Raw genomic sequence first — 22506 nt, forward strand, 5'->3', positions numbered from 1 at the left:
AGTCGGCATCTACCGCAGCAACTGTTACCTTAGCAACATTAGTGTATTGTTGCTATGGGTTTGTAAACAATGAGCAGACTACATTCGGCGCAGGTTATCTTCGTCATCCAACAAAAATATTATAACTTATCTAGTATAGACTAACTCTACATCAACTGGCTTTTTATTTGCTGTGGAAAGATTTTGCATACTTGTGTCCAGAACGAGCGAGGCGGTACAACTATATAGCATTTGAGACTATAGGAAATTTCAAGTGCAATAGCCTCACTAATTCGACTCGTGTCAGCATGGATACAAACTCCAAGCTGGAGGACTTAAATTTAACACCTGAAGAAATTGATCGCTTCAGTAATGCGTTTAAAGATGATAATTTCAGAGAGCTCTTAAGAGAATATGCAGAGGAAATATTGGACCCGGAGAACAAGAAGAGGTATGAAGAGGAAATAACTCTAATGGAGAAGGAAAGGGGTATGGATATTAAGTTTGTTCATCCCAACCCCGGACGAGTCTTGAAAACGAGCTTGGATGGAAAGCAGAAATGTTTCATTAACGTTTGCAGCAACGAATTAATCGCCAAACCCGAATGTAAAGTGGGGAATGGGGCTGATGGGAGAGTCGGCCAGCACTGGTCTTTGCCCTACAGTGTGACACCGGGAAGGCCAGACATGGACTCCAAAGGCAAGTACATGATATACGACGTTGTTTTCCATCCCGATACGCTTTATATTGCAGGGAAAAACAAGAGGTTTATGAAGCTGGTGGACAGCACAGCAATTCAGGGCGTTCAAAATCAGTTTAGTGTCAAATTAGACGAAACCAACGTAAAAGTTTTAAATATGAAGTACAAGGGCGTACCTAATCCTAGTGTAATTCGGAAGCCGATTCCTGGTCAGCCGGCAAAGCAAACCGATGCAGACGATCCGCTCCGTTTTCCCTACCCTTACGACTGTACCCAAGGCGAGTCACGGAAACCGACGAAGCCGACAAAGCCTGCGAGCGACCCAGATCTACCAAAGAAGCCAACTATACCGCGACACACTGTTAAGTATAGGTCGTACATTGACCTGCAGGACTACAGGTGTTCCCGAGATTCAGCTCCTGGCCCTCGTCCGAGGGAAATGTTAATCACTATCGATTTACCGCTGCTTAAATCTGCCGGGGATGCGGACTTGACTGTGACAGAGAGACGCCTGCTGTTAGAGTCCCGGCAGCCTGCTTACAGGCTGGAGCTGCCCCTGTCTTACCCCGTGGATGAAAACAAAGGGGAGGCGAAGTTCAATAAACTCAAGGGACAGCTTACCGTCACCCTAGCAGTATTACCGCTGAAAAACCCTTTGATGAATGTTGTGGACCTGTCAGTACAGCCTGCCAGTAGTAAAGAGAGTCAGAACACATGCAGCGTTGATGGAGATAATGGGTCGACCAAATATGAGCACGTGGGGGGCGGTCACGCATTGACCAAAGAACCTAATGAACATGATCGTGGTCTGTTGAAAGCCGCAGTGACATTACCTTCGCCTTTTGAAAACACTGAACTATTGAACCCATTAAGAAAACGGGTGTCCTCTTATGAACCTAGAGAAAGCCTCGAAAAGACAGCTGATGACGAGGGGGTGACTATGGGACAATGTCTCACGTCTTTGAGCAGCAGTGCATCAGGTCACCAGACTCAAACTTCACTATTTACGGAAGTGTCCGAGGCTGCCGAGGAGGAAGATGATGAGTCCTCGGACTCTCAGGATTCCAGTGGCAAGGTAATATAACGAAAAGCTATGTCTCTGGCATTTTGAACTAAGTCTATTTTGGAGGGGGGTGTCACATTATCTGTGACCTAGTTTCTATTCAACATAATATAATACATCTCTTCTGAAAGCACAAGACGCAGGAGGGTATGGAATATCCTTTGACGTTCATTCCCAAAACCATTTGCATCATATTACACCAAGGTTATTATTAAGAGAAAACTAACAAGGAAAAGGCTATTTATTAAAAAAAATAAAAAAGAACAAAACACGGTTAAACTATAAATAAAACTAAATTGGAATTGAAATAGGATATAAGCACAACATATGAATAAGCAACGTAATAAAAAAGAAAGAGAATTAACATTTTTTATACGCTGCAACTCATTCATTCTATGGTTATTCTCCAAACTTAAATTTCCTTAAATAGATGGAGCCAGTGTTTTTGTGCGTTAATTCAAAAGGCTTTGTCCTTGTACTTTAACAAGGCAATATAGAATGACTGATTAAGTTTTGAACAATGAAGAAAAAGGCTTTTTATAGGCCTATAAGAAAATGGTTCAGGATCTAAATTACATCTGTAGAAATGACATCTGAGGTACATGATGACAGGGTTTGTTAGATATACAGCACGCTTACCCACAACAGGGCAACGCGCAGAGCGACTGGGAGAAACGCTTTTTCAGCGGCGACTGGCAGCGATCCGCGCCCGAGTGCGTATGAGGAAGAGCCGTCGCGGAGACGCCTGGCGGTACCAGCGCTTTGTTAGATGCGTGAGATAAGCAATCGTGTCAGATGAACAGGAGGCGGAGAAACGGCACCGCCGCATAGGAAAGAGAGGCAGTTGGGAGATGATGGTGCAGATGGTCTGACCTTAAAAAAAAAAACTCTGGTTCTAATGTCATTTTGCTAGTCATATTTGTGATGTTTTACCAATAGCAAAATCATGAAAATGGTGACTGCTAAACAATCACCCTACTACCGCTTAGGGCACATAATGCTTCTTTTGTTATATTCTTTTGCAGTATAGCAGACTTATACGTTTTCCCCATCCAGTCAGAATTATTAGGTGTTCAAATATACAACTAATCCTCTTATGTAATACATTTCAAAAGTTGATCAGGTTTTGCAGTCCCCAAATGGGAAAGCACGTATGTCCTATTTTAAAATAAGTGACTTTAAAGTTTAGCCGTGCCTTTCACGCTTGGGAAGGTTTAATGTTCACTTTATTAACACATAAGGTACTTTTTCCCTACGGGTAACAGTTTTCAGATGATTTAAGGCTGCAACAGTGAACGGCGAGTGTCAGCCAATCAGCTTGCAAATAACTGAATTGGCATTTTTTTAAAGTCATGTTGCGCATTCATCAGCGCAGTTATGGGTCAGCACCCTGACACTGAACAAAAGGCCGATTTTCTACAGTGACAACACTATTAGGCTGAGAGTTATTAAAGTCACCACCATGGAAAGACTCATCTTACCCCCCCCCCCCAATATATCAGCATGATTCAGCTGTCTCTTCAAATTCATTAGTGCAGACACACAGCACTAGAGCACTGCATCTGAAAAAGGACTGTTTTCCCAAGCTGTCACATAGGTCACTGGGGGTACGGCTTGTTTGGGCCAAACAGGGGTTGATTATGAGATGCAGAGTGTTACACACGCAGTATAATTTATATCATTTATATCCATAGATGTTAGCTGCACATATATCAGATTGAATTTGAAGACTGATCATGCGGCCTGACAGTATAATTTGGAAAGATAAACATCAGCTTCTTAAATGTGTCAAAAAATAACGTGAAGCTTAAGTAAACGTGTACGTGGGCATAACGGGGTTAATTTGAGTTTATAGCATTTCGCAATAATATAACTGCGTTGGATGATCAGGACATATGATTGCATGTATCAACCTTATCAAGCCTTTTGCGACTTTAATTGTAATTCTACACTATGAGAACGTATGTGTCTGTGTGACTGTTTGTTTGTCTCTTACTGTTTTTGCCTTGACGGCCCCGCAAGTGTCTCTGGCTAAAAGTGTCTGCCAAAAAAAAAAAGTGGAAAGATGGTCTCTTCCCGCAGCGAATCCATTCCAGTAGGAGAGATAATCTTCACAAAAGGTGGCCAGTCCCCGAGTCGGGCGGGCGGGGGCGTGATCATCTTTATAACATAAACCGCTATCAGGTCATGCATCTGTTCACTGAAGACACAGATGTCCCTCGATCCAAAAACAGGCTAGTGCTGTAATTCCAATTCTTCTCTTACATAATATTTCCCTCCCTCCCACCCACGACAACACGGCTAGAACACATTCGGCCAGTCCAGATGTTGTCACATGATCCATTTTCCTAAATTCAGCCTCCAACATCCTTCTCACTTCATCGAAAGGGGCTTTCGGACTCTGTGGGTGCGCAGATTTCCAGGTCAATTACAATACGTGAGGTTGGGCTCCATTTAAAGCGGCGGTGACGCATTTGGTGAAATGTGCAGAGGCAGCAGGAGCCGTGAAAGCAGGTGGCACACATTATACTTCTTAATCATTCTGCTACATAAAATTAATTATATCGACTTCAGTGTTAGAGGGGAAGCGTGTTTCGGCACAGGCAATTTCTGAAATCACGGCAAGATATTTTGTAATAGGCATAGGCTGGGGATTAAAATAATTAGGTCCTGCCAACTTTAGAGATTTAATGAAAACTTAGCCACCTATTGCTAATGTGCCGTTAACTATCCCACTGAGGGCTGATAGTCATCCGTCCTTAATAGCATTCGTTGCTGTTCAGCGTTCTCCAATAAACAAACTTCATATCACTTTATCTCAGATTAACCAGTCTGGGAATTTTTCTTGCAGGGCACAGACGCGGACCTGCACGTGCCTCTTTACCAGGACAACTGTGTACAGGTAGCGAGCCTCTCCTTTAGGACAGAGATAGAGGAGAAGATGTTTCTTCCCATGCAAAGTAATGAGCCAGTGCTAGCTGAAGACTCGCGTTTGACATCTACTGAGGGGCGGGGCTTCCAGGAAACTCCACCCCCAGGTGAAGAGGTCTCAGTAGGCAACCAAAGTCAGCCTCTCCCCAGAAGTGAACAAGATACAGCAATCTCTGACACATTGGCCCTTGTTGACGAGGGCAAAGATGGGGAGGTAAATTTTCAGTTCAGTATAGATGGAGGAGAGGTAGAAAAAGAGCAGGAGCGGGTGGAAGACGACTTACCCACTAGGCAGGGCCACCAGAGCTCTGACGACAAACCTCCATCAGTCATTCTTAGGGAAATCGATCCACGAGATGGAAGAGTGGAAGATGTAACCGATCATACCACCTCTGCTGCCTTCCGCCTCCAGAACACCTTGTTATATGAGCTGGACTAACGTTGGGTCTAAACAGATCAAGCAAAGAATGGCCAGAGAGTCACACCATCTTACGTACCATCAATAAACAATATTGTGTTTGCAGTGGTCCTCACTTAAAGGAGTCCTACCCACATTCTCTCGTGTTTCTCTGTCATCCCTTCTCCCTTACTGCGACGGCCATTCCTTACTACGGTCGGCCGTTCACTAAATCAAACCGGGTTACGGCTGTAATTTCAAGCCCTGCCTCTCGGGTCATTCTGGGATTGCAGTCTAGTTAAGTGCAACTCTCTGAAGGAACCGGGACCAGAAGAGCATCAATCACAGACGCGGGCTGGATAGAAATATGGCGAGGGGCACAGAGAGCTTTATTCATAAGGTCCTTTTTCTTCTAGGGGTGAAACACTGAAAATCTGGTGAAAAAAAACCCTGGTTGATCAGAAAAAACGGGAAAGGGAAAAGAGAATGGGATTTTCCCAGAGACCCCACGCTTCACACCCACATACGAGTCTATAAGGCAGAAATAAAAGAAAAAAAAAGACACATGCAATGATTTCCTGAAGCAGAGGTGCACAGAAGGCACTAGGAAGAAAATGGGCTATTATTATGACTTAATACCTTACAGCACAGCTAAGATATGGAGAGCTTCAATATTTCATCGCTGATAACAGCACGGCACTGGTGAAATACTGTGCAAATGCACCCAATGGATTCTACACTCTGCCCACAGACACAGTATTACACAGCTTTCCTTAACTGCAGTTCAGATTGCCAGCCATGAACATTTTTGCAGCATTATCTGGAAAACAGTGACGGACATTAAACACCGTTCTTAATTAAGATGTAGTTCTGGTACCGTAAGGGACTAGCTGGCTTATCCTTATACATCGGAGATGATAAAGGAGGACAAGATCTGATGTGAATGTAAATCGAAGTAGAGAATCGTAATAAATGGAACAAGGTGTCTCATGGGAGCGGGCCTCATGTCAGCTGATCTACGGAGCATAAAATCAGCGGCATTAATAATACATGCAATGTTGGTAGCCGCAACTTCTAAAATGTATGGTCAGGGTACCCTAACAAGCACTGCACACACACTGCTATATTTGACTCTTCTTCCTGAACCTTTTTTCAACACAGACGACTTGCCATTCATTATTTAACCTCATTTGTAGCGGGATAATGACAAATTATTTCAGTCATTCACAGTTAAAACTGCATTCGCTCACATCCCTCTTATCTAAACATTTGTGTCTCAGGGGTTATTTGACAATTACTTGTGGGCCATGGCGAAAATCAAGTTAACAGTATTTTTTTAATTGATTTGAGAACAAACCACAAAACAGGGGAAAACAGACCATTAACTGAGCATTATAATTTTGCCTATTTGATTTTTGTCAGGCCATTTAATCCAACATGAAATATAAACATTCTTTTAAAATTATAACATGGAATTTATAAACCGGTCTTGTCATCATGACTTCAATACAAAAATGTAATAATATATAATTTTTAGAAGGGGAACATGATGAAAAGTGCCACTGTCAATACGTTTCTCTCCATAAAATTCTATCAGACACTCTATCCATTTAGTTTTAGTTGGATCATCAAAAGACAACCCCATTTAGAAGCCTAACCCCCCCCCCCCTCACCATGTACTTTACTGGGGACAGGCAAAAAAAACAAAAAAAAAAAACAGGCAGTATTAACAGTCCATAAAAGAAAATATATATATATATGTAAAAGGCTTTTAAAGAGGATGCGAAGGACAAAAAAAACCAAAAAAAAACAATAGAAAATAAACATCACTGTAATCTGGGGTAGCTCTTGCAGAGTTCATGGTCCCTGATGTCTCCCCAGCCTCCATTCTTCACGTGGGGTGACAGCCCACCTGCAGGCTGTTTCTTGTTGACGAACAACATCTTTGGGAACAACTGGTTGCTGCTGCTCTGAAGGACGCTCTCGATTTTAGCCTTCTGGCTGGACGGCATGCAGGCCTTCTTGTGATGCATCCCACAATCGCCTGCGTGGAAAATGCGGGGGGCCTCGCTCATCATCACCTTCCAGAACGTTGGCAGACAGTTCACCGTTAGGTACTGCAGCGACCAGTCCCAGTTGTAGTCGTCGTAAGTGCAGAATATATCCGTGCACTGGATGAGCTTCTGGTAGGTCTCCCTGTACATGGCCATTCCCATGTTGTGCTCTGTAGACTTCCAAACCTTCACCTCCACTTTGTTGACCTTGCTGGAATAGCCAGTGTGACTGTAGGTTCCTAGTGACAAGATGTCACATTCTGGGCACTGCTCGCTCTTGAGAGACTCCATCATCTTCAGGACATGGTAAAAGTCTGGTGACAGGTAATGATCCTCCTCAATAAGCAGTACCAGACCACTGTGGTCTTTTAGGACTTTGACCCTCTCCCACACAAAGTGCAGCTTCCACCACCAGTGGTGTTTAGTCTGGGAGAACCTGGCTTCTCTGTAGTGGCCAAAAGAATCAGGGTACTCTGCATTGATGCACCCCAACTTTAAGGCATCTTTCTTGGGAATGTCTCTGGGGCAGTCTTTGGGGTCATTTCCTGGGAACTCGTGCGGGTAAAGCTGGATGCTGAAGGGAAAGAAGATCTGAAGGACTTGGCAGAAATTTACAGACGCAACCACTTGGTTGATCTCCGGTGACCAGTAATCATGGCTAAATATTAGCAGTATGTTCTCAATGCCCTTCACCTTCCGAAGAGACTCGACGAGCAGCTTCAAATACTCGGGCCGGTTGTGAACCTGGACGACCACCACCAGATCATCCTTCTGGCGCATTTTGAATTTTTCCTCATTCCTGACGGTCTGGTCAAAGTTCAGCTGAAACACGATTCCCCTATAGACTAGAGTCACGTTGTCAACCTCAGGCCGCACCACCTTCTCGGCCTGCGTCTCATTGTACGGCCTCCTGAGCCCGGGAGTCGCCTGCGGCCGGCTGCCCCTGCCTGCCTCTGGCTCCTTAGCGAACACGTCGGCCTTCTTCTGCTTGCCGCTGCTCCAGAAGGCAAAGCCGCAAGCGAGCACCACCAGGGTCAGTATGAACACCTTCCTCTTATAGATTCGGAATCTCATGGCAGGTGGAATTCCGGAGCGACACTGACCGACTGAATAGGAATCGGGGCTACTTGGGAGCTGAGGCGAAAGGTGCCCTTAAGAAAGTAGAAGGATGGTCGTGTTTTTTTTCCTCACTTTAGATTCTTGGAATGTTGTAAACATGGATCCGTTTAAAATGTCAGTCGAGCAAAACATATCTCGCAGGATGTGTTCTTTGCTAAAATGCACGGGAGTCTGGCAGTATGCATCAAGATAGGGCAACGGAAAACCTCTGAAAAGAAAAAAGAAAGAGAGGAAAGTCAATGCATGCTTTTGGTTTAAGGCTGGGTTCATTTATCCATTTCTGAATGTTAGAGATAAGAAACAAAGACTGGAAAATCTTTCAAAACATTTTCCCTTCTACTGCAAGCTCAAGCCATATGGACTGTTCCATTTACATGTGTGTTACTAGCTGTATAAACATTAGTAATGATTTGTCATAGCTGTACGACTATTGTGTGTCATACGGTAGGTATTGGGGCTAGAGGCACAAACATGCTTTGTGTTATGTTTATAGATGTTGTGACCTATATACAAAATGAATACATGCGTCAGCCAATCACAAATGTTCCCGAGTTGAACTTTAGCATTTCATAAACACCCAAGAACCCGTGAAGCCCAATGGCTAAACATCTGAACTGGAACATTTAGGCCTCAAATCTCCCACCTGAGAAATTCCCAATTGACTTTTTTAAAATTTGAAGACACTGGTCAATAGCAGACAATTCGGAAACACATTATGCTGACATCGATCCCAATACTTATCCAAGAAAAGAAAAATACAGGGGATTTGAGGGTCTGGCAAATTCTCCTCCCCACAAATACACAACAAGTTTCGACAGAAGCTCCTGCCGACACAGGATGACTGAGAACAAAGATTCACCTTGCAGTTCAAAGTAAGCTTAAGGTTCCTTGGGATCAATGTCATTTTAGTTCCTTTTTTAAAAATTCTTATTTTAATTTTAAAGTTTTTCAAGTGTTAGTTCTATTTCAGTTTTAGCTTTTGACCATTTTTATATCAGTTAGTATTTTTACTGAGCTGAATAACTAATGTTTATTTTTAGTTTCATTTTAGATGCCTGACAAACTGGGGGGTTAGGGTGTCATTCGAGCTCCCGGTCTGTGTGGAAGTTTCATTGTGTTTGCTCTGAAAGCCAATTGGGCACCCCTACCTTCATTTTTAAAGAATATCGGCTGATACACTCTTTGTTGCTTTAGATAACAGTATCTCTAAGTTTTTGTCATTTTCAGTGGTCCCTAATCTTCGCCTGAAACATGGTTTAATCTCTCGAATGTATATGCAATTTTGCCTATTTGAGACGCGTATCATAGGCTACACTCACTGTCAATTATTTAAAGGCGGGACACCTGGTAGCTGGTAGCCTATAAGCAGACAAGACTAGAAAGTTAAAAACCGAAACCACAATTTTTTTTTTGATTATTTCAGTTTGTTTTGGAGTTTGTTTTAATTTCACTTTGGGTTTTGCTTCTCATTTACACATCTAGTTTTGTTTTAATTTTGATAAACAAAAATGCTTTTATCGCATTAATTTTAGTATTTGTTAATGATAATAACCTTGCCTGAGACATGAATTGGTTTTACTGATAAACAAAACCAAATTATTTTGAGCAGATTGAGTGATTGCATATTAAAATTAATGCATTCAAATTCTAACGTTTAAGTTTATTTTAAATTATAATCATAGATCATTATCAATGAATTTTAGCAGACAAGAAACTGTAATTCATTGTGTACCAAACCTATAACTAAGACCATTAGCCTACAGCATTTTTACTTTATAAATATTTAATGTTCCTCACTGCAGAAAAGTTTTGCCTGTGCCACCTGTTCTTTTGCAAGTTGTATTTGTTCATTGCCAACTAATCTAACGAAGAGACTGTGCAGGAGCCCATTAAAAGCACTGCTCTCAGCACTCTGATGTACATTCAAGGGAAATTCGCTACACAACTTTCTTTTGAAAACATGCACGAACCGGTAACGGCGGCTGGTAACGGCGGCGGCATACACGTTATGAGATGTACAGCACTGGAGGCGGAATTTCAACTGTGTCGATATGCGTCATTAGCCACGTGAATAGTACGGGCAAGGCTGACATCCTTTATGAACTCATGTGTACATAACAACCTGAATAATGAACATAAAAAAGGATTCTGTAAACTACAAGGAAAAAAAGCAAAAATAAAGACGCACATATGCACTGCATTGTTATGCTTTTATGCTGTTAGAAAAATGTTACGAAGCGTGCCTTGAGATGTACTTTCACTCCATGCAAAAAATGTTTTTCTCCCATCAAGTTCCCTTTAGATTCACGATGAACGAGCAGGGCCTGTTGGCCATTAGCTGCGGGAGATCTTCCAGTCTCTGACTCTTCGGGACGCTTTATACTAAACTTATTCATTTAACAGAACATTTCACATTAAACTCCTAAAACTTGCATTTTAAAAGACTGGATATGTTAAATATACTCGTTCATTTGTCACCTGAAGCTGTTTAATGAAAAAGCTGCGATAATCTCTCTGAAAAGTAATTTACTGGGGAACAAGTTATGCATTAAATTCCAGCAAAATAAACTACTTAAGCTGTCCGAGCATAGCGCGTATATTCTGCGGCTATATCCTCAGAGCAATCTCTCGAGTAATTTCTATTAAATCATTTATCTATGCATGTGTGCAACTTGTGCATTTCTTCATGCCAGAGGGATATCCACGAAAAAAAAAATCTGTCAGCACAAGCCTTACTCGATTTCAAACGATTTTACAACCATAATGGACGTTTAAGTCACAGCCAGATCAGTGAAGGGTATTTCGGCACAGAAGGGTTGTCGTACCATGCAGCTGTCAATTTCAAAGCGGTCTAATAACGAAATTCAATTTGCGTGACACATGTAAACACTTATGAACATGAAGGGAAACTGATACTTAACCCGATCAAATTTAACATAATCCTGGACCAGCATTAACCAAACGCATTTCATTTATTGGTTGCGAATTTAAAACATTGTGATTCAATCACTGAAATAGGAACTGGACCAGCGCCTGAATTAAATTAATGAGAATTAAACCAAATTACTAGTAGGAAGTATTACATATTCAGGACTCATTGCGGCAGAAGGTTTTGACTTTTATGTCCAGCATAATCCCACGACAAATCGAGCCAGAAAACCAAGTAATGATGCATTGCATTAAAAAAATGCACAAAATCGAGTTTCTTTTCCAACTACAACTCACTAAAGCTCCCAAGCATTTTCCAAACAAACGGCTTGGGCGCAAGATCAGGCAACTAATTTCCGCGAAACCTTCATTTACCTTGCCATAGCTCCGAGCCATCTTGTTGCTTCCTATTTCTAGTTGGCAGTATGCAGTAATTACAAAGTGTATCCACGCCAGGCACTCGCTTGTAGTTAATTCCCCGACCTGCAAAGCACATTTCGACCACTCCATGAGCGTCTCGGTCTGATAAGGTCCTGTGAGATCTGCTGGATCTACTGGTTTCACCAGATCCGTGACACGGCGGAGCCGCAGCCGCAAAAACCGCTACCTCAGGTGTCAACTCGTGTAACACTCGCACGGTCGCAGGCGGCTAGTTAACCCTAAACACCGGACCCCGATAACTAGCTTAGCTAGCTGGCAGCTTCCGCAAGATCCCACCGTGCCGCAGTCAGGTACCTCGGCTATAAGGCGCCGTGCTTCTCTCCCGCGGCTGATTAGCGGAACTCCGCCGCGCGATGCTCGCGATCCTCTTCCATTCTTCAGCCCTTTTTTCTTTTTTTTTTTTCCTCCTCTCCTCCGCCGGATTCCGCCTTCCCGAAAAACAGGCGGAGCCGAGCCGACGATGACCTCCGTATCCCACAATGCACCGCACTCTCCCTGGAACGGGAGGGGGGCGGCTTTGTGCGGGATAGCGATGGCGTCACGATCCTTTCGCGATTGCAAACCGGCTCCGTTTCAAGCCCTTTTTCGTCGTTGCCCCGTCAGACGGGAATGATCCGGGTTACCTGTCATTCTTCATGTCTGTGCGGCCGGGTACCCGCAGAAACTGCCGGAAGTACCTTTGTGGTCAATGTCTGGATGTTATTGTGAAAATAAATAAAATCATGTTTACCTCGGAGCTGTTTTATATATAGGTACTACTGACCATTTATGGAATTATTTGGGTTCCGATTAGATTGTATACTTATGTGGTGATATTCCCCGAGACCTTACACTAGCACGTCCACAAACCCTTAAAATTATCCACCATTAAATCTTCTTAATTTTTAGTTAGCATTATTTTGGCGCCATGTAAAACTTTGAGGCGCACACTAAAGCGATATTTCTCCCATCATTATTCAATGGGCAGGTTTATTGTAATGGGAAATACCCGTATTTGTTCTGTATATTAAACATTACAAATGCGAGATTGGCACCACCTAGCGCGTAAGAGTAATATTGCAGACTCAATTTGAATCATTGTAAAAAATAACTTCACTTGTCTTCAAATGAGAAGCTAGATTTCTCATCAGAAAATGATAAAAGTACTTGCCAAAAACGAGTCGGCCAGAAAAGAAAGCAATCTTCAGACTGATTATATTTTCATGATTCATCTAAGTAATCATACACGTATTGCTTTAAAATTCATTTCAAATATTTCCTTTTATTTAATATGACAAATACATTATTGATTACAAAAAGTCATGGACACATATACAAACCACAAAAAGTACACTAACTCCTCAAACCAATCTTTTTCAGAGCTTGAACACCAAAACTAGTTCAACATAACATTACATGGAAAATATTCTCAGTTGGTTTAATGTTGGAGTTCTCGGATTCTACAGGAATAAAACTTGTCTAAAACTACCTAAAACAAACAAACATTCTTGAACTGAACAAAGAACAGAAAATACTCATTTTGAACCAAACTCATTTTCGTAAGTATGAGTAAAGTCCTTCGCTTAATCATTCGCATTCATTTTCAGTAAGTCTTGCGTTACCATTTAAAAAAAAAAAAAAATCAAAACTGGAGAAGAAACTCACACCAGGGTTGCAAAACGACTAAAGACTTTTCATAGTTATGCATGCCTCTGTGGCTGGTGAGTCAACCGGACGTGAATGCGTCACAGCCAGAAGCCTGTCCCTTATCCCTCACAGAAGGTGGAAAGTCTGCCTCGGCACGAAGAGCTCGGCATATACTATTACTGCTGAACTAAACTCTGGCCCTTGGCCTCGGCCATCACCTGACTCCACGCTGCAGGCAGATGTCCAGGAACTGGGAGTAGCAAGGCAGAGAGCAAAAGTAGCGTTTCACAGGAGCGTCTGTGCTCCCCATGTCGTCCACCAGGACCACCGTGTGGGAAACCAGGTGCAGATTCATACTGACCACCATCTGGATGAAGGCATCCACTACTGTCCGGCCACAGTCACACGTCTTTGCCAGTTCCAGTTCTTTGCAGAGATGGGCAGGGATAAGGTGGGGCCCAAAGGGGATTCTGCAGACAGACACACCCATGGGAACCAATGCTTTAGTTGTATAAAATCACTCAGACCACACCCATATGAAACCAAATGTGTTTTCAACCATTACATCCATAACCAAAAGATTCTGGAAAGGAAAACCTCAATGGACAAGTGGATTACCTTACCATAAAAGCACCGGATGCATATATCATTTATTTGCCTGTTGTCATTCAAACTGAAATCTTGCCTTTTACGATTTACCGAAATACTCTCACCTGAGGTCCAGCACAGCCCGGGAAGCCATTTCTTGCAGAGAGAGTGGGAAGGTGAGCCGCATAGTGTGGTCCAATGAATTGGGCTGGGCGAATGGGTTGCCAAACAGATCCAGGTTCTCCAGTGACAGCTGGCGGAAGTCAGCGGGCAGGAAGGGCAGCTTATTGTGGGAGGCGGACAGGAAGCGAAGCTTCGACAGCTGGCCTATGCGGGTCGGCATCTGTTCCAACAAGTTGTTGTCCAGCTTCAGGCTGACCAGCTCGCGTAGCTGGCAGAACTGATCGGGGAGAGCATGCAGACGGTTCCGGCTCAAGTCTAAGAGCTTTAGGGTGCGCTGCAGACTGGAAAGGCACAGTGCTGCACTGAAGGTTTCCAGGTGGTTGTTGTGGAGGACAAGTTCTGCAAGGCAGCCCAGGTCACCAATGGTTTCCGGAAGCTTCTTGATGTGGTTGTTGCTTAGGTCCAGGCAACGCAGGCCCTTGAGGGAAAGCATGCGCATGTCTACCCGGGAGAGCTTGCAGTAAGACACCTGCAGCTGTTCTAGGGAGTACGGGAAATTGGACGTCAGGGGATAGTCTTTCTTGGAAAGGATGGACAACTTCTTCTTGGGCCTCTCCACATCTCGAGCCCGGACGGGCGTGAGGGTGGACAGGGGTAACGCGTCTGAGTCGCTTCCCCTGTGGGCCAGCCTGGCAGCGGAAAGGAAGTTCTTCAGGCTGTTGGCATCGGCCTGTGGGAATATGCAGAGGCATTAATAACCATTCAGCCAGAGCTCTGTGGCTGAAGAGGCACTTCAGACGGCACAGGGTGTAGTTAAGCACTGCCAGCCAATTAAATAGGTGACTTAATAAAAACAGGAAACTGAACACTTCTTACAAAGATCATGTAACTAATGACGCAAACAAGGGCTTTGTTTGCTGCCTTCTGAGAAGCCTGAGCTTAATTAATCAATACTTTTCTTTGACATTAAAACCTTTATCAAGTTTTCCCCTCCCTAAGCATTAACCTTGTGGAAGGTCTAGTTTAGAATACTTTAACAGAAAAAGATGTGTATTATGACCCGTTAAACAGACAGGATTCCATTTAATAATTACAATTAAATCTAAACCATTATCATAAATGAAAGGGGACTGAAGAGAGTAAATAAAATGTAAACCAAAAACCATAATTCATGATACACATTGGGGGGAGGGGGGATATGGCCCAGTCGGCCAAGCAGGACCAATATAATCAACTGCATGGAAAATTTTGTTGCCAGGACTACGAAAGGCTGTGATATACTGCATCACCATATTACTACCCAAGCATAGTACACAAATCTACTAACTAAAAAAAACATATTGAAAAACCACAACAATCCAAAACATGTGAGATAACCTAAACAAACCTAAACTAATGAATGAATGACTCCTTATCACCACGTAAGGTTACAATCTAGTTGGAACCCAAATCATGCAGTTCTGACTAACACTGCAGGAACAAACAGACCACATCCAGACTATCACAGGTTTCACAACAGGCTGGGTTGAATTTTCTGCCCTGCCCAAGCATGGGGGGGGGGGGGGGGGGTTAGTGTTGAGGGGGACGGAAGGCAAATGACATTTATACGTCATGATATGATTTTTCCAAAGGATGGTTCATCATTTTTTTAAAAAAAACATGACAAATAAATGCAAGTTTAAATGCACAAGGTTGGGCACAGCATCGATCACAAAGGCAAAGCCATGGAGTCAGCAGGCAATGCCAGGCCTCACAAAGCGAGCGTGAAAAACGTGTGTTCCAAGGAACTGGGTGAAAGGTCACCGCAGTCCTACCATGGCTCTGGGGCCTGGCGTCAGCTCACTTCCAATTGGATGCCTGACAAAGGGCGGGCCTTGGGTGCTGTTCATGGGGGTAAGATGCAAGAAGCACGGCCCATAAAACCGTCACCCGCGCGTGTAACTTGCATAACCTGACCCAGTGCCTCACCAGCCATGAAACAAAAACAAAGAACTAAATGGACACATGCCCCGCGAACCCAGGCCCACAAAGTGCCCGACACTTGTCAACAGTTTCAGGAATAAACGAAAGGGAAATTACAGTCTGAAGACACATGGACCCCGAAAGCAAATAATTTACAAATAGAACAAAACCATAAATACCAATGAACTGTGCCCAGATTCCCAAACACTGAACAAGCCTATCAACAAGTGTAGAGCCAGTGAGCACAGATGAACAGTGGAGGGTTTCTTTAGTTTGCAACAGCAGAGTTACATTACAATGAGTCTTTGTATTTATCTGTTTTAAAGTAACATTTAATTTAATTTTGTTTCTATTTTTACTTCCACAGAAGGTACTGCCCAGACACTAGGAGCCCTTAAGGTTTTAAACATGGCCAAGTAACAACTAACAATACATAAACTATTTAAAGAATGGACAGCAGACTGATGGCAAAAAAAGATCACCGGCACAAAAAAAAACATCATATCGTCTTCCCAAACTAATTTAATGTCTAATGCAGGGGTATAATGCATGTGTCTTTCAAGTTGTGTATTTTTCTGGCAAGTTCTCACAATTTTGTCTTCTATCCACTGAAGCATTACAAAAGAAAATGAATGGAGTACAAAATTTACCAGTCCCTCAAGAATCCCTGATCATAAAAAGCCTGTGTAGAAAAGCCAAGCCACTAGTTATGCAAGAAACAAACACAAAGCTCATATTATACCTTCTGAACACAAGTGTTTATTTCAGTTAAAGTATCTAAAAAGTATTAAATAAACGTTACTCTTTAAATACCCATTTTTTCCTCTCCTGATTCAAGAAAGGGATGGACTAGCATATGATAGCTGCTGCCTCTTGGTCTGTAATTTACACCATAAAATACATGCAAACATCTGACTGCCAGACTCATTAAAATCGCTTAAAAACATGGCCACATACCTTACTCAAGCAGACGTCCACGGCCGGCTCTTTGAGCCTCACAGTGGCTTTTCCCTCATCCACGAACCAGGTGAAGAACTGCTCAATGTTCTCCTTTAACTGAGGTGAAGCACAAATGTCTAAACATTGGTGTTTGTGAATAGGATTGAGGTAGTAAAGCATACTTAAAGAACTAGACCCCCCCTTGCAATTCAACACCTGAAGCACCTTATAATTAGTGAGATAACAGCCAGGCAAACGACTGTGGCTATGTTTGTATTAACTGCAGTAGCAACTAAGTACATCTACAAATGATTCAGTTCTGAAAACCCACTAAATATTTGCCACTGCAATCGGGACTGGCTGAAAATATTATACAACTGTAGCCACAGAAACCTTATAAAATCTATTTTATATAGGTGTAAAGTTTAAGAAACGTTCAGTCCAAACACATGGAAAACACCACAAAGTATATGTTAATAAAATGAAACTTTAAAGAAGAACTAAAACAAAAAATATATAGATTGCCTAAAAATACTTAGTAGACAGTAGACAGGTGCGGAACACAGCATCCATACCTCGCCATGGAAGCAAATATTATACTTCTGTATATTTACTATTTAATTTACTGTAAAACTAATAATATATCGTGCCTTGTACACAAGTGTAATCTGTAGAACTCAAGTGTCTGGACAGCAGTCACAGTTAAAGCCCACAATTTAAATACAGTAATGTTTGTGTTTTGTTTTAGCTCTGCTATCCTCACAGATATTTACACGAATCGCTTCTACATATATAATATGTATAACAGAGTAAATATTTACAATAGAACAAACGAAAAGAACAAATTTAAGAGTCGGAAGAGCGTAGGGAGCACCGGGAACCTACCTTGTATTTGGATCCGGTCCTGTCCTTCTGCGTGCAGATCATGAGGTATATATTATTTCGCTGAGTGGTTCTATCAAGGTGTTTTCCGATGGACAGAACTGCCCGGGTCCCCCTGCCTCGGTTTTTCAAGCCATACGTCGGCAGCATGCGATGGATCACTTCGACGTCGCACTGGAGCTTCATCGCGCCGACACCATGGAGGCGGCCCTGCGCTGGGAGACGCGACGCGCACGGCTGTCAAAAGACCTAAACGCGGCATGTGGGCGTCGAAACGCCCATCGCCGCGTCAGCGTGTATAACTGCAGGCTCCCATTGTATTAAGATGAAAGTAGACTTTTAAAATAACAATAAGATTTGTGTCATCTGCTTAGCCGTCATCAAAGCAACTCCAAATACCAGTGAAATGGTTCTGGTTCACTCTTATCCTTTGAGCAGCGGCTCTACCCCGGTTAAAAACACAAAACGTTCAAAAAGCAGCCATACCTGGCTAGTAAGGCGGACCCCATTGGCAATGAATACGGATTTAATCGACCAGTTCCTAATAATTATATTGTGTACGTAGGCAAATATTCAAAGAAAACGTGAATAATGAGCAACTAGTCATTGAGAAAGGCAGCGGTATACTTAAATTAACTGAGCCTTAATCTCAAATACCAATAGGAATAAGCAGTTAATCATTCTCAGTACATTTGCAGCTACCTACCAGCGCAGACCAGTTGACACTAATCAGTACTTGTCTCACACCCAGCCAGTCTACTCCACTGTTTATTTGATCAACTAGTTTGTCCACCATTTTATTTACGGCTAATAATCGATCTTTTTAAAAAAGGACAGGACTCGGGGAGGTATTTTAAAAAAAATAATTTGACCAGCCTGTTAGCGACTTAACAGTTTTCGATTTGCAAAGCGCCTGGCTGACTAGCCTACCGTCGAGTTTATCGTAGGAAGATATACGAGCACCATAAAACGTATATTAATAATAAACACGTCTTACCAGGTAAAACAGTACAGCGTTTCAGCAGATGATCAAAGTTCCATTAATGTCTTATTTAAAAAAATGATACAAAACCAACGTAAAACTCGGATTCCTCATTTAACTACAGTACGTTTAAAAAGAGTGAACAGCCGCGCGCGAAATCTATACAGATGGAAAGAACTGCGTTCTCTGATTGGACAAAAATGGCGGACATGGATTGGAGGAGAATACTGCCAATGAAACATCGTACTATATTTTGTAGGTTGGTATTTTGGTTAGACCAAAACGTGGTCAGTCCTATTTCTGATTTTGGCACGTTTGATACCGTCACTGGCTAAATATAAATTAAAACATTATACTGTAAAAAAAACGATAAATATGTATTTTCTAAATCAATAATTTTTATTAAACTGAAACGTACATTCCAATTTAATTTCCTTATATAGCGAAGAAAGTATATGTGTAAAATATCTAGTTAGTGTAGACGAAGGTAGCTGTTCTATGAGTTGATTAATATTTGTAACATGAATAAAATGTTAAAACTAGTCGCATACATAACAAAAACGTTAAATGCAACCCAATTCCCCAACCAAACAACAGTGCTGCTATCTAGCTGTAAATGCGGAAACGCAAAGGTATCGTACGGGCGGAAGTAACTTTTTTGACCGCCTGGGACGGACTTTAACTACGCATGCGCGAATTGTACTCTTCCTTTCTGACGCCTGAACGCAAAGAGACGAGATGGGTCACCAGCAGCTCTACTGGAGTCACCCCCGAAAATTCGGCCAGGGATCCAGAGCCTGGTTCGTTATTCTTTTCGTGTTTAGTGCGACTTGGTGTTCTAGTAGCCTGGAAAGAATAAAACTGTTGGAGAGCGATGTTTTCTCTAGTTTTGTAGGTGCGCGTGGGACGTGGGAACGTGCACCTAATATGGCGGCTCGCGCTTGTCTAACATTTTTTTTGAAAACGTGCCTCATCTGAAAGTGCGGTATGAAACGAATAGAACAATTTCAGTATCGTACACATAACGGACAACGTTTGTTTTACATGCGGGTTTTTAACGTTTGACGTTGGTCTTTGTCCATATTATCAAACTTCGGCATTTTCCGTGTTAAGCTGCTGTTTGCTGTCTGCTGTTCAGCCATATTGGTCAGGGGTAATTTAAATTAAAGACGAAGCTAGAATGATCTAGTAATTTGGATGACGGGAACTAAACTGTGCAATTTATTTATTAATTTTTTTTACCTTTTTGTCTTTGTAGTCGGGTATGCTCAAACCGACACGGCTTGATTCGTAAATACGGACTGAACATGTGCCGCCAATGTTTCCGACAGTACGCCAGTGACATCGGCTTTGTCAAGGTAAGCACCCTTTATTACGCATAGACTTGCACTTTTAATATGATTTACATTAAGCTGAAATGACTAGATGGTGCAGGCATGATTTTGACACGAATGATTGTAGATGCTGTGAAATTACATCTTCAGACTGTTCTCCTAATGTCTGCACTACTCTGTCTAGAATTGAGGCTATGTGTGAAGTTAGAAGTACTTAACCGTGGATGACAATGTGATGGTCTCAGTAGCCTAATATACCTCTTTATTTTACAGCTTGATTGATTGTCCAGGACTTGCAGTAAAGACACAGTCAGCTGAAGATGGCTTAAACTGTTGTTAATAAAATGTGATGTCATTCCATATTTTTTTTGTCTGGTTGTATTGAAACAATGTCACAGTGAACCAAATTGAGTACATAATGCAGTGGTGTGAAGATATTTATGGGAGTTTGGTTTGGTTTGATTTGGGTGCATATTGCCACATAAACATGGAACATCTGTGTTTGGGTTGTGTCTCAAGTATGACATAGAAACACATCCAGGCCATTGATCTCATTCCCAGCAATTATGTATTCAAGCCATTGTGATTGCTGGTAATACAAGTTGTCTATTAGCTCACCCACAATACCTGAGTATTTTCCTTGCATTCGTTAAGGATTTTGTCCCTTGTTACAAATTATTTGGTCATAATCTACATACTCTAATAGGCAGCAGTACTACAATATGGGGGGAAAATGAAAGTCTAAATTGGGACGTTATAAAGCTTATTCCCATTCAAACACACTGTTCCATCATAAAACTCCTGTCTTTACTGGCGCTTAAGGCAGTCTTTTCTTTCAACCTAAAGTTCCTGAAATGCTGTAATTTTGCCAATGCCAGTGAATTGCTAAGGTTTACTGCTTAGCATTGATCAATTCAAGACACTGAAATTACTGTTCTAAGAATTTTAATCCATGGTGGATGATTTATGAACCTCAGAGGATGGGAAGGTTAGAAAATTGCCAGCACTCCCAAACCCTGCTGTCTTAACAGTTGAGTTTTAGAAGTGAGGGCCTTATGCTAAAAGCTTGCAATGTGATGATCTTTGATCACATTTGTGGCTCCATGTCAATTGAGCTTAAGGGAAAAATCCCTCAAATCATAAAAATCTTAAACAGGTTGGGGTGAGTTGTTTGCAATGAAGTCACTGTGGGAGAACTAGACTTGTTTCTACCCCAAAGATGGCTGTACCATACCCACCCTTTAGCTGATAATGAAGACAGCATCCCATTCAGGAGGTGGTTGTGTTACAGCCTTGTTCAGTAGGTGTGTTGCGCTGTTTTACTGGTCTGTGCTGTATGAATTTAGGAGTCCACAGAATAGGTCATACCAGCATGGTTGACCAAATATTTCAGCACCTCTCCCATGATATAGGAGTGGGCTGAGAAAGGGGGGGGGTAGCAGGTTATTTTTTGCGGGGTCTTTGTATACTTGTATTTTTGTGGGTGAAAAAGTGACCAGTTTTCCAAATTGTTCTTAAGCAGAGAAAATACCTGTATCTGAGGCTGGTAAATCATTTTTGGCAAAATTCTATACTTGGGTTGACTGGCTAAATATTTTCTGCATTATGCCTGTTTATGGAGCATAAGATGAAGACCCAGTCTCCTGCCTACTTGAGGGTTTGTTCTGTGTAATAAAAGTTAGAACGACACACGTACAGCATGTCTAGGGTTAAGGTCTCTTGTCACTATTCTTTCCAAAAGAAAACAATGAACAACACAAAACCCTCCCCTTATACCAATAACTTAATAAGTGGCCAACATCGGACCTTTGCTTATGGTACTGTACACGGCGAAATACTTTTTCAACAGCAAACAGGATTAAAAGAATCAACTCTTTAACAATAAAAATAGCACTTTTTAAAGTTAGTACAGTTTTCAATGTCATTAACGATAGACAAATAAACGAATGAACAAACAAGCCCTCTGAAGACAGATGAACAACTGTCCTCAGCCGGGCTCGTGACCACCTGAGGAAAGATGTGCGAATCCCAAGAAAGTGACCTCGCCAACGGGACCAGAGGCCAATAATAACTAAATAAAAAAAAATTAATAACAAAACAAAAATACAGTACAAGTAAATAAAACTTACATAAAACTATGTAAAAGCAGCATTTTAGGTTAAATAATTCTCTGACACTTGTTCTACCTTAGGGAAGTCTAAAAATTCCTCCCAATGTACTTTCTAAAGTTTGGTTCCTCTCAACATGTGAGCTTGTTTAAGATAAAATATGGGAGTTTTACTTGCACAAAAATGTTCTGATGGCAGAATGAAAAATGATTGGTTATCTCAGAACCAATCAGATTATAGAGGAGGTGGGTCCAACCAATCAGATGGCTTGATCCTGCCTTCTCTAGTTGCTTGGAGCCACTTCCTCTACAATCTGATTGGTTATCCCTCAGTCAATCATTTTTCTTTCT

General features: G+C 42.0%; 4 protein-coding genes across 8 annotated transcripts; 2 read left to right on the forward strand and 2 right to left on the reverse strand.

Moving 5' to 3' along the window:
* The first annotated feature begins 84 nt into the window (after window positions 1-84).
* Window positions 85-9888, forward strand: dnaaf2 (dynein axonemal assembly factor 2). The gene is made up of 2 exons (XM_023828345.2): window positions 85-1754; window positions 4594-9888. Exons 1-2 carry the CDS (start codon window positions 288-290, stop codon window positions 5110-5112), a joined length of 1986 nt encoding a protein of 661 aa, XP_023684113.2. The 5' UTR covers window positions 85-287; the 3' UTR covers window positions 5113-9888.
* On the reverse strand, window positions 6388-12218 carry mgat2 (alpha-1,6-mannosyl-glycoprotein 2-beta-N-acetylglucosaminyltransferase). 2 transcript variants are annotated; one of them, XM_023828346.2, is made up of 2 exons: window positions 11907-12218; window positions 6388-8451 (listed from the first exon to the last, which is right to left on the reverse strand). In XM_023828346.2, the coding sequence occupies exon 2, from the start codon at window positions 8196-8198 to the stop codon at window positions 6897-6899; it is 1302 nt and encodes a 433-aa protein (XP_023684114.1). In that variant the 5' UTR covers window positions 8199-8451; window positions 11907-12218; the 3' UTR covers window positions 6388-6896. The 2 variants fall into 2 exon arrangements, with proteins under 2 accessions (XP_023684114.1, XP_023684115.1); XM_023828347.2 differs by lacking the exon at window positions 11907-12218 and adding an exon at window positions 11547-11899.
* A 635-nt stretch (window positions 12219-12853) lies between these two features.
* lrr1 (leucine rich repeat protein 1) lies at window positions 12854-19334 on the reverse strand. 4 transcript variants are annotated; one of them, XM_023828352.2, is made up of 5 exons: window positions 18730-19334; window positions 17736-17942; window positions 16869-16967; window positions 13952-14679; window positions 12854-13708 (listed from the first exon to the last, which is right to left on the reverse strand). In XM_023828352.2, the coding sequence occupies exons 2-5, from the start codon at window positions 17916-17918 to the stop codon at window positions 13453-13455; spliced, it is 1266 nt and encodes a 421-aa protein (XP_023684120.1). In that variant the 5' UTR covers window positions 17919-17942; window positions 18730-19334; the 3' UTR covers window positions 12854-13452. The 4 variants fall into 4 exon arrangements, with proteins under 4 accessions (XP_023684120.1, XP_023684116.1, XP_023684119.1 ...); XM_023828348.2 differs by having other exon boundaries at window positions 17736-17947; XM_023828351.2 differs by having other exon boundaries at window positions 17736-17981.
* Window positions 19335-19371: 37 nt separating this feature from the next.
* Window positions 19372-20410, forward strand: rps29 (ribosomal protein S29). Its single transcript, XM_023828353.1, has 3 exons — window positions 19372-19514; window positions 19973-20072; window positions 20322-20410. Exons 1-3 carry the CDS (start codon window positions 19453-19455, stop codon window positions 20328-20330), a joined length of 171 nt encoding a protein of 56 aa, XP_023684121.1. The 5' UTR covers window positions 19372-19452; the 3' UTR covers window positions 20331-20410.
* The last annotated feature ends 2096 nt before the right edge of the window (window positions 20411-22506 follow it).

Source organism: Paramormyrops kingsleyae, chromosome 14, assembly GCF_048594095.1.
Source record: "Paramormyrops kingsleyae isolate MSU_618 chromosome 14, PKINGS_0.4, whole genome shotgun sequence".
In the NCBI taxonomy this organism is placed as follows: domain Eukaryota; kingdom Metazoa; phylum Chordata; class Actinopteri; order Osteoglossiformes; family Mormyridae; genus Paramormyrops; species Paramormyrops kingsleyae.

Bases quoted from the DNA above. Each gene is read 5' to 3' on its own strand.
- rps29 (XM_023828353.1), top strand. From the start codon at position 19,453: ATGGGTCACCAGCAGCTCTACTGGAGTCACCCCCGAAAATTCGGCCAG. The intron at 19,515-19,972 runs GTTCGTTATTCT...TTGTCTTTGTAG, and splicing joins GGCCAGGGATCCAGAGCCTG to TCGGGTATGCTCAAACCGAC.
- dnaaf2 (XM_023828345.2), top strand. From the start codon at position 288: ATGGATACAAACTCCAAGCTGGAGGACTTAAATTTAACACCTGAAGAA. The intron at 1,755-4,593 runs GTAATATAACGA...TTTTTCTTGCAG, and splicing joins CTCAGGATTCCAGTGGCAAG to GGCACAGACGCGGACCTGCA.
- lrr1 (XM_023828352.2), bottom strand. From the start codon at position 17,918: ATGAAGCTCCAGTGCGACGTCGAAGTGATCCATCGCATGCTGCCGACG. The intron at 16,968-17,735 runs GTAGGTTCCCGG...GCTTCACCTCAG, and splicing joins GGACCGGATCCAAATACAAG to TTAAAGGAGAACATTGAGCA. The intron at 13,709-13,951 runs GTGAGAGTATTT...GTCTGTCTGCAG, and splicing joins CGGGCTGTGCTGGACCTCAG to AATCCCCTTTGGGCCCCACC.
- mgat2 (XM_023828346.2), bottom strand. From the start codon at position 8,198: ATGAGATTCCGAATCTATAAGAGGAAGGTGTTCATACTGACCCTGGTG.